Raw genomic sequence first — 11,984 nt, forward strand, 5'->3', positions numbered from 1 at the left:
GCTCAGATCTGTGAAGTTCTAGATCCATTATAAGATGTTAATTTTTTACTTAATTTTTTTATTTTAATCCATATGAGATTTTTAGCTTCTTGAAAAGACCTGCTTGCTTTGAATCTATTTTTACATTCCTCTTATTAGCACAATTATTTACACATAGTAGACACTTTAATCACTTTTTAATTGAACTGAAGAGCCAAGACAAAAACAATCAGCAATGAAGAAGTAAAAATATTAATTTTTTAAACTAGGCTTTATGGAAGTCACTGTCACTGTATTCCATGCTGCCAATAACTGCCAGATATATCTGGTTTTCATGGGCTGGTAAGAAGTTGCATTGGCCTCAAGGCTTTCAGAACCAGTTTCTAAAACTAATAGATAGATATCCAACTAGCTGGAATGGCTTAGGTGCTGTCTTGCCGGAAGGTACACTTCCTGAAGAGTTCCTGAGATCATCTCTAGAAATATATTAAGCTAAGAAATGCTGCAGAACAAAACAAAAACCCATTTGCCATATTCACAGTCATACAATGAATCCTTATTGAGTCCTAGGCTATATATATAAAATGCCCCCAATTCAAAATCCCACTGGAGGCCACTCTAACTTCAAGCCCACTCTTCCCATTGAGATACCACCTTCCTCCCTATATTAACAAAAGTTTTCTGGATAAGCACCAAGTGGATGACTTGAATGCTGTGCAGTAGTCAGTCATTCAGTGAAAAACCAAATTACCACTAATTATATTATGGCATGCTGTGGTGCAGCCAGTGTGACTCCACAAAGGGAAATGGGCATCAGTGGCACTAGGTGGCACCTTCTGACACATTTACAGACCATTACCCAGGGCTAATATCATCTCACAGGGACTTGTGCGGAAAAGAGGAAGGGTTTCTTGCAGCACCAGTCAGCTGAATGTGATCTGTGAATGGAAACTGTTTGTCTGCTCCCAGCAGGCACAGCGCCAAGCCCAGCTCTGGCACCAAGGCTTGAAATTAGTAACAAGCAGCCAGGAATACACCTCAGCAAACAAGGAGGTAATTCTTGGGATAGAGTAGTCATGGAGGACAGAGGGAGAGCAGGAAGAGCAGGTGGAGACAGGAAAATAATTTTCCGTCTCCCAGGAATTCTGATTAGAAATGGCCTTTCTCTTTCCTCACATGTAGGCCATGCAGTATGATTTACCGTTTGGTGTTTGTATCTCTTCTCACCTGTTTTGGGGAATATATTCTATTTAGGGAGGCAGCTTGGGGAAGGGCAAAAAGTGCTTGACTTCTCCTGGCACATAGTAAGTGCTCAATAAATGGTTATTGACCAACTGGCCTCCTGGATCCTCCATTTCTTCATCTTCAAAATCATAAAATTGGGCAAGAAAGTCTCCCAACTCCTTTTCAGCCTTTGATTCTTGATGATTCTATTTGCCAGTGGCTTAGAGGAGATGATGTCATTATAGTACTTCAAAGACTAAAAGCTTCTCTCTCATTCCATGGGCCTCTGGTGTCCACACTTTACATAGACTCATTGAATAAGAATTGGCTTAAAAGGAGATTTTGTGATTTGAGTCTTGATGATTGTTACCAAAGGAAGGCCATATAACAAATGACTTTGACATCAGTTCAATGTGGCACAGTGGAAAGTGTGCTGGATTTAGAATTCAAGGACTTGATTTTATATTCCAAATCTTACTACTTATCCCTATATGATCTTGTTCAACTTGTTTAATTTTTCTGGGCCTCAATTTGCCTCTTCTGTCAAATAAAAGGATTGGACTAGATGACCTCTAAGGTCCTGTTTAGCTCCAAATCTATGTTCTTCCAACTCCTACCCTGGGGCCAGGGGCTACAGATGGGTGAAAATCATTCATATCTGCCTTGACCTTGATGCAAGACACAACTTTTTTGGCCATCTTTATTCCATGAAACTTTATGTTTACACTCTTCTCTCATTCACTACTTCCTATCCCCACTTTCCACTTCTGGCATTAGAAGTCGAATCTAACATTCCTGTACATGATGTGTTCATTAATTGCTTTATGTATCTATTCACCATCCCTGAGTTTCCAGATTGAAACATTCTTCCTGGGCAACCACTCTCAAAATGTGTTCTTTTTCCTTATTGAAGAATATACTAGTCAAGGACAAATACTCTTGCTTTTGATATTTGTAACCTCAGAGAGGGCCAGACACAGAGCAAGCAAATTCTTAATAGATGATTTTTTACTCATTTATTTATTCATTCATCCATTCATTCTTATGATCCTTGATAATCAATAACTGGCAGATTTCCTAAGTTAATTAAATCCTAGCATTGGGAAAGAGCACCAAAACCCACCAAGTTTGTCTCCATGGCCAGGTAACAATCTGTGTGTGTGTGTGTGTGTGTATGTGTGTGTGTGTGTATTCTTCAAAATTCTCCATTAAAAGAGGTTCTACAACTTTTGCCATCAGTTCATTCTGTGTAGGGGGCCAGCCCCCAAAAGAATTACTCAATTAGTTAAGATTTTGGTCAGTACCTTCTCACTACTGCATTGTCCACTGTTGACTCCCCTAACACTCTTTCCAGACTCTCCAAAGCATCAGGTAGCTTCCTTGAGGCTGATCCTCTGCAGAGCCATAACTAGGAAGTGTGGAGCTCAGGGAAAATACCATAAATTGTACCTTGGGCACCCCAGTCTGCCATCTGGTAGCTTCCCCTTTTCACCAAGTATTGTGGCTAACTAGGAGATAATCTATGTAGTTTCCAGGCTGCTGCTGAGGTTCACATACTATTAGACCCCACCCGCAATTTAGTGCCCTTTAAATTTGGTTTCCTGAGCCCTGAAGAGAAGTGATCAAGCCTCTACCTAGTTACGGCATTGATCTTACATATGGAAAAATAGGCAGTTACTTCCATGGTGTGATTCCACCCCCTCCACCAGGGAGAGGATAGGAAGGCTTCCTTGATCAAGCATGACTTCATGGGTTATGCTCCCCTGCCCAATATGGGCTTTGGAAAAGGAGGTTTCCATAGATGCAATGTCTTAACCCTGAGGAGTAACTCTGCAGGTGGGAATTTCAGGAACAGATCTCCCTGACCCACCTGCCATGGTGCCTCAAGTCTTACAATCTGAAATTCACTCTTCTGCTTTCTTAGGCACTTCTATCTACAGGAGACCTTTATTAAAAACCAGGATGCCTATGGTGCTAAGGCACATTAGACTGTTATCATTCATTTGCATCTTATCAGGGATTAGTTTATCAGATAGCTTTCCAGCAGATAGTTGGCTCTAAGTGATTTGCAGGAAGAACAGGTAAATTTTTTTAGTGTGAAGGGGAGAAAGGGAGGTAAACTTGAGATGATGATCTAGAATTGAGACAACACAGAGACTTAAATAAACCTCTGGATGGGATAGAATAGTAAATAGAGAGAGAAGCATTAGCCTGCCTACTTGATTGTAATCTCCTTGATCTTTGTCACTTATTCTAGTTGGTCAACAAGCTTTTCTTTAAGATCTCTCTTTGGGCCGGGAATTGTGCTGATTGTTGGAGATAAAAAGAAAGATGAGGGGAAAACAATCCTTGCCCTCAAGGCACTCATCTTCTAGTAATGTGGGGGAAAACTGAAAATAAGTAAGTACATAAATGACATACAGAAATTAAATTAAATAGAAGGTAATCTGAGAGGGGAAGGTATTAGCAGCTGATGGGTCTGACAAAGGTCTTCTTGCAGTAGGTTTTCTCTTCTCAAGGTATAACTCAGGTGGTTCTACTTTCCTTATGGAGTTTTTCCAGATGATTTCCCTCCAAACAGAAGTGATCTTCCCTTCTTTAATTTCTCACACTACCCTATTTGTCCTATCTTATGCTTTTGCTCAGAGCCACCTTTGCCCCATGGAGAAACCTTGACCTTGAGGCTTTATTCTCTTGATTCCTTCTAGACCACTCCTTCTAGACCACTATTTCAGGAAGGACCACAGTGAGTTTTTATCCCACTCATGCTTTGACCCTCTGAACTTTTCCTCTTCCTAATTCTCTGTGCCAGCTACTTTGCTCCAAAGTGAGCTCCTTTCCTAACCCTATTACTTTCCACCTCTTATTCATGAGTTGTTTCTCCTCATTAGAATGTAAGCTCTTGGGGCAGTTAGATGACTCAGGAAAAAGGGAGCCAGGCATAGAGATGGGAGGTCCTGGGATCAAATCTGAACTCAGATACTTATTAGCTGAGTGATCCCTGGCAAGACATTTAATCCCAATTGCCTAGCTGTTACTGTTCTACTTTGGAAGCAAGTCTTAGTATCAATTCTAAGACAGAGCATAAGGGTTTAAAAAAAAAAAAAAAGAAAGAAATGCAAGCTCTTTGAAGGTAGGACCAGGTTGCTTATTTTCATTTGTATGCTTTATGATCTATGTTGTTGTTGTTGTCTTTGTTCAGTTGATCAGTCATGTCTTACTCTTTTTTTTTTTAAACCCTTGTACTTCGGTGTATTGTCTCATAGATGGAAGGTTGGTAAGGGTGGGCAATGGGGGTCAAGTGACTTGCCCAGGGTCACACAGCTGGGAAGTGGCTGAGGCCGGGTTTGAACCTAGGACCTCCTGTCTCTAGGCCTGACTCTCACTCCACTGAGCTACCCAGCTGCCCCAATGTCTTACTCTTTATGACCCTGTAAACCATATTGTCCTTAGGTTTCTTTTTGGCAAAGATACTAGAATGGTTTGCCATTTCCTTCTCTGTTGGATTAAGGCAAACAGAGGTTAAGTGACTTACCCAGGATCTCACAACTAGTGCATGTCTGTAGCTAGATCTTTTTTTTTTTCCAAAACTATTTCTTGTATTTAGGCACCTCTAAACAAACCCTAGTCTCATTGGAAAGCAGCTGCTATTTTTTAATTTGCATGAGTTCCATGAATTAGGGTTGAGTTGGGAAAGGTAATTAAAGAAGGAAATCCTAATTTAGATAACTTTACTGCTTAAGTCAGAGGTCCTAAATCAACTCTTCTCAGGATCAAAACAACATAGAAATAACTCAAAGTCCAGAAGTCAGTCAGGAAACACAAAGACCAGAAGTCAATCAGGAAAGGAAATCTCTTTTTTTCTCTCAGTCTTCATGCACTTCTGGAATACTATCTCCATCAATAGGAACTCTGGAGAGGTGAGTGTTCTTGACTCATTCTCCAACTTCCTCTGGCAATGACATTTGCTCCTGAGTGCTAGAAAACAGTTCTTCCTGAGTCTCACTGAGCAGTCCAATACCCACTTTAGACCTTCAAAGGAGCTGGATGAAGCCTGGTGAAAGTTGCCTCTCCAAGACATTGGCAGCCAAGTCAGGTATGTAGCTCCCTCCTGCAGGGTGGTGCCCAAAGGTTTGGGAGCAGAGTGAACCAGGAAATGACAGCTCAGGCAAGCAGGGATCATTCCAAGGGACAGGTTGTAGGGTTGTAACTGGACCCAAACTCCCAGTAGGCTGCTGAAACAAAAACTGCCCTGAGGGAGGGCCTAGAAATAATCCTGTTGGGGTCTCTCCATCAGGACCATGAGCAAAAGCAAGAAGGGCAGCAGCACTAGAGTCTCCTGGTGGAGGAGGAGTCAGTGTGCTGGAGAGAGGGAAAGGGAAAGGATGGAATTGAGGTAGGTGGTGTTGGAACTGGTGGAAGAGATGGTGTTGTGGATAGTGGGAGAGCTGAAAGGATCTGGACTGATGATAATACTGGGATTCCACTTGCTCAGAATAGTTGTAAGCATTTGGTGAGGTAATGCTTGTTTCCCAGGTTCCATAGGAGCCATCTTTAGGGCTAAAGTCACTATTGGGTGTTTCCAGCAGGAGGGGTAACAGGTGTGAGGTGTGAACAAGGCCCAAGGTCAAAGGAAGACTAACTTTTCGGACAGGTGGGGGGCTGAGGAGTAGAGGAGCTACCTCTACCTTTTGAGCCTCATCACTGTGCTGACTCAAGAGACATTGGCTGATCACATGTCAATAGCAGATTAGACTGAAGGAAAATTGGCAAGTGGAGTCACCAGCTCATTAGTGAAATGTTCTGGCTCCAAAACTATGGGTTGAGGGGATGGAAATGCAGGAGCAGAGCCGTGATGACTTTCTAAAGGGGCACCGGTAGGTTTAGAACAGGGGTCAGCAACACATGGCTCTCAAGCCATATCTGGCTCTTTTGAGGGCCAGATATGGCTCTTTCTGCAGGAGCCATAAAGTCAATTTTTTTTTCAGGCGCTGTTACAGGAGGATGCACTGTGAGCACTATACGGCTCTCACGAAATTACATTTTAAAAAATGTGGTGTTTATGGCTCTCATGGCCAAAAAGGTTGCCGACCCCTGCTTTAGAAGCTTCTAGGTTGGTTTTATTTCTCAGTAGCTCTACTTTCCGCCACTTTACTCTTCAGTTTTGAAACCATGACATGATGCGCTGGGGTGTCACCCCCACAGCTGAGGCAATCTCCCTTCATTTGTCTTCCTGAAGCATTTTCTCCAGCTCTTTCAATTGGTCTGTTCAGTAAAGAGTACGGGTCTTTTTCCCGGACTTGTGGGGGAGTATCTGGAGGCTCCTTCTTCCTGACTGCATTGTGGCTGTTCCCCACTGATGCTGTTGGACTGAGCAGGGCCTGGGACTCCTTGGAAGTTCCTGAAGTTGGTTCCATGATCCAAGGCTCCCCTTGCCCAGCCCAGTCGACTGCTCCCCTTCTCTATGCCCCTGTAGCTAGATCTTAACTCAGGCTTTCTCCAGGCCTAGCTCTCTTTCCACTGAGCCATCACTCTGCCCATTATCATCTATCTACCCATCTCCATTAATCTTATTCTAAGCAATCTTTGACTTATGTGTCTATAATATCTAATCCTTGCTTAGCCTCAACTAGATTGGAACATTCTAAAGTAGGGATTCTATTATTTTTTTCATTTTTGTATCATCAATAACAAACCATCTCTTAAAGTTCTGTGGGAGAGACTCAACCTCTTTAATTTAGGCATCCATAGTCTAAGATTGATAATAGCTAATAATAATGATGATTAAAAATAATAATGTACATGGTGCTTTAAAGTTGGCAAAGTATTTCAAGCACATTCTCTCAACACAATCTAGATACAGTCACACAGGGAATCAATAAGTAATTTTTAATTGCCTATCATGTACAATTTCTGGAGAGTGGGGATATAAAAGACAAAAAAGAAACAGCCCTTGCTCTCAGGAGCTTACATTCTATCAAGGGAAATAATATTTACACAATTCTCATAAATGAAGAAAATCAGACATAAGAACTCAAAAGAGTCTGCAATCTCCAAGATCTGAGTGTTTTCTCCAGCGATGTAGTTCATAACCCATCCACCACATGGAGTCCACTCAATGTCTTGGGAACAGTCCTCACTTTCTCCTACCAAGACAGAGGTAACAGTGGAGTATTTTTGGCTGCTATACAACTTTTCTATTGCTGTATGACCATTGTATTTTATGCTCATACATTCCCCAGTGATACAGTTTAATTCTTTGAAATTCCTCATTTATTCCAAACCTTGAAACAATTGAAAATAGAAAACAGAACAAAATGTTAAATCATTGTATCAATACTCTTGTCTTAACTACACATAGTTCAAAGATAAATGCATCCAAATGCATTTTTATCATATCAGAAAGCCCTGAAGTAAAATGATTTGCTTTTCGTTAACATTAAATACAGTCTTTAAGGACATGATTTGATAATTTACTTAATATGCAGGTCTAGTCTCTTTAAATAATTAATGAAAATGGGATATTTATTGTGAGTAAAACTTTAACTCTGCACCTTAATCTATTTTTGGTTTTCACTCACTATGCCTGAGCAAGGGAGTTTGAGTTAATAATACCCAGAAGAAATATCTTGCATCTTGTAGAATGTAAAATTCAACATGTAGTGTTTTATTTTATTTTTTTTTAATATTTGTCTCCTCAAGTCTGCTTCCCTCCCACCACTCTCTGGTTCTCTTTTTCTCTCTCTGGATAAGTTTTATTCCTGCCTATCTCTGTGCTGATGCTTCTGTCACCACTTAAGTATTTCTATTGCTCTTTCCCATCTCCCTTCCTAGCTTTGTGCATTTTTTCAATTCTTGTGGATATTACAAGGCACCTCCACTCCTGGCCTTGACTTGTCTCTCCTCCTCCTCCCATTTTCCATCAGTTTTTTTCTTTCTCCTTTGGTCCTATGACTGGGAAACTTCTTGGGTTAGATGTCAATTCTCACTGGTTACTGTTGGTCCAATCAGGACTGATTTTCTACACAAGGAGAATAGATGACAACCTATAGGGTTTATCTTTAGTGGTATTGGAAAGGCTATTTTCCAATATATGTCAGAACTTATCCCCAACAAACTTCTGCTTACTTTGGTAGCTGGCATTCTGCCAGGGGCTTAGCACAGCAGTGTGCATCATCACTACAAGATAATGAACATGAGATGAGATAAAACATTTTGGAAATTCTAAAGTGCTTTTTCAATGTCTAATATTACAATTATCATTACCATTGCATGAGGATGATGCTCAATATATGTTTTTCAAATCAATAAATGAATTAAATAAGAGAATAAGCCACTGAGTTCTCTTTCTTTTTCCCTTCTTTATTCCTTCCTTCCTTTTCTTCTCTTTCTTATTTCACTATCTCATTTAGATTGAAAGTGCAGTGACTACCCAGTCTCACTACTGATCAACATGGCAGTTGTGATAGTCTCTGTTTATGATCTGGGTGGGTTTGGTTCACAAAGGCTTTGGTAGACTGGTGTTCCCCTATGCCCAGGGATTCATATGTTGGTTCTGGATTCATAGCACGCACCCAATGAGCTTAATCCTGATGTATCTTGGAACCCTCAGATTCAAGAAATGCATTAACCTCATTCTCTCTGGTAGCAGGGATTACAGGTTACTGCCACAATGCTGGACAAGAGTTGTGTTTCAAAGCAAGTGATTTTTACTAGGATATTAGCCATTAGCACTTCCTATCATGGAGTAGCTAATAGATAACAATGAGGCTTAGAGGCAATGGGGCATAGAACAGAATCAGAGAATCTCATAAGTGGGAGAGATCTCAAAAGTCATGTAGTACTAGTCATATTTTAAAAATCTTTTCATCAATAATATCCCAAAGAAATGGCTAGTTGGTTTCTGCTTGAAAGCACCAAAGCAGCTCCTTTCTCTTTTGGACACCTCTGCTGGGAATATTTTTCTTATGTCAAGCTCAAGTTGGCTTTTCTGAGATTTCCACCCATTGCTCTGAGTTCTGCATTTTGATGTCAAGCAGAATATATCTATTCCTTTTTTTCCATATGAAATTCCTTCAAGTATTTGAAATGTGTGCTCATCAAATCTCTCCTTCAGGCTAAATATTCCTGGTTCCTTTAATGGATCTCTGTATCTCTATATCAGTCCTCTCATCACTATGATCTTTTTACTTTGGATTTCTTTGACAGTATTCTTCCAAAATTATATTGCTCAGAACCAGAACTTTTTACACAGTAACAGTAATATTGTACAATGATCAAAAAGCTTTTGTACAAACAAAGACAATGTAGTCAAAATCAGAAGGGAAACAACAAATTGGGAAAAAATCTGTATAACAAAAAACTGACAGCGGTCTAATTACTCAAATATACAAGGAGTTAAATCAATTGTATAAAAAATCAAGCCATTCCCCACTTGAAAAATGGGCAAGAGACATGAATAGGCAATTTTCCGATAAAGAAATCAAAACTATCAATAAACACATGAGAAAGTGTTCTAAATCTCTAATAATTAGAGAAATGCAAATCAAAACAACTCTGAGGTATCACCTCACACCTAGAAGATTGGCTAAAATGAAAGAAGGGGAGAGTAATGAATGCTGGAGGGGATGTGGCCAAATTGGGACATTGATGTATTGCTGGTGGAGTTGTGAACTGATCCAACCATTATGGACGGCAATTTGGAACTATGCTCAAAGGGCTATAAAAGATTGCCTGCCCTTTAATCCAGCCATACCATTGTTGGGTTTGTACCTGAAAGAGATCATAAATAAACAGACTTGTACAAAAATATTTATAGCTGCGCTTTTTATGGTGGCAAAGAACTGGAAAACGAGGATATGTCCTTCAGTTGGGGAATGGCTGAACAAATTGTGGTATATGCTGGTGATGGAATACTATTGTGCTCAAAGGAATAATAAACTGGAGGAATTCCATGTGAACTGGAAAGACCTCCAGGAACTGATGCAGACTGAAAGGAGCCGAGCCAAAAGAACATTGTACACAGAGACTGATATACTATGTTAAAATCGAATGTAATGGACTTCTGTACCAGCAGCAATGCAATGACCCAGGACAATTCTGAGGGATTTATGGTAAAGATGCTACCCACATTCAGAGGAAGGACTGCAGGAGAGGAAACATATAAGAAAAACAACTGCTTGAACACATGGGTCGAGGTGGACATGATTGGGGATGTAGACTCGAAACTACCACATCAATGCAACTATCAACAATTTGGAAATAGGTCTTGATCAATGACACATGTTAAAACCAGTGGAAATGTGCATTGGCCATGGGTGGGGGAGAGCAGGGGGTGAAGGGGAAAGTAGGAGCATGAATCATGTAACCATGTTAAAAATGAATATTAATAAATGTTTAAAAAATACTGTACAATGATCAATTATGAATGACTTCTATTCTTAACAATACAATGACCCAAGACAATTCCAAAGTACATAGCATGAAAAATGCTATCTAATCTTGTGAGAAAGAACTGATGGAGTCTGACTGCAAATTGAAACATTCTTTTGTAAACTTTGTTTTTCCTTTCTGTTTGTTTGTTTTATTTTTGGCCCTGTATTTTCTTTGATAACACAACTAATATAGAAATATGTTTTGCATGATGGTACATATATAACCTATGTCAACCAGCAATACATCAATAAATTTTGAATTAAATTTATAAATAAATGTTAAGATTGTTTTTATATATTATTGGGGAAAATAAAATATTATATTTATTTTGCAAACCCTTGCCTTCTGTCTTAGAATCAATACTATGTAGTGGTTTTAAGGCAGAGGAGTGGTAAGGGCTGGGCAATGGGGATTAAGTTATTTTCTCAGGGTCACACAGTTAGGAAGTATCCAAGGAGTTATTTGGACCCTGGACCTCCCATCTCTGGGCTTGGTTTTCAATCCACTGATCCACCTAAAATATAAAATTTTAAAAAGAAAAAAATATATCGCTCAGAATGGAGCACAATACTCCTCATGTGTTCTGCCCAGGGAAGAATACAACAGGACTTTCTGTTCTGCTTCTTTGTTCTGAACACTGAGCCTTAGTTAATGCAGCCCAAGGTTGTGTTAGCATTTGGGGCTATAGATAATTCTGAGTCTTCAGTGTGCTGAAAAAAACTCCATGTCCTTTTTGAAATTTTGAGAAGGCAGATGAAAAAGATCTAAAATGCCAGGCTCAAGGAAACTGTCCCTGGTGGAAAATGTATAAGATTCCTAGACATTCTGACAAGGAGAACTGGGGGAGAGGAGGGAGATAAAGAAGAGGAAACAAGGAGAAGGGAGAGAGGGAGAAGGAAGGGGAAGAGAGGTCCTCAAACTTTTGTGCTCATAGCACACCACTGTTTGTTATGAAAAAGTTACTGCAGATTGAACACTTATGTTGGCAATAAAGAAAAACACACACACACACACACACACACACACACACACACACACACACACACACACATTTAACATTTACAATGCCCTTTGAGATATATGCTTATATTCTCATCTTCGTTGAAGCTCAGAGAAGTTAATTGACTTTTATCAGTTATTGCTATTAGGTGTCTGAGGAAGGATTTGACCCAACATGTTTTCATGACCCATACGGACCACACTCAATTTACAATAGTACTTTGTCTTCCTTAGGTACCCAGGATAGAGTAAACACAACAAAAGAGAAGATAAATGCTACCAATTTATTTATCTATGTCTCTATGTCTCTATCTCTATCTTCTATCTCTCTATCAATTAGTCATCTC

General features: G+C 39.9%; 1 protein-coding gene across 1 annotated transcript; it reads right to left on the reverse strand.

Moving 5' to 3' along the window:
• Positions 1–5,069: 5,069 nt before the first annotated feature.
• NOBOX (NOBOX oogenesis homeobox) lies at positions 5,070–6,544 on the reverse strand. The gene is given in 3 exon segments (XM_044675344.1): positions 5,070–5,235; positions 5,680–5,912; positions 6,344–6,544. Coding segments are annotated over 3 exon segments (600 nt in total).
• Between the last annotated feature and the right edge of the window lie 5,440 nt (positions 6,545–11,984).

Source organism: Gracilinanus agilis, chromosome 4 (genome assembly GCF_016433145.1).
Source record: "Gracilinanus agilis isolate LMUSP501 chromosome 4, AgileGrace, whole genome shotgun sequence".
NCBI classification, from domain to species: Eukaryota; Metazoa; Chordata; class Mammalia; order Didelphimorphia; family Didelphidae; genus Gracilinanus; species Gracilinanus agilis.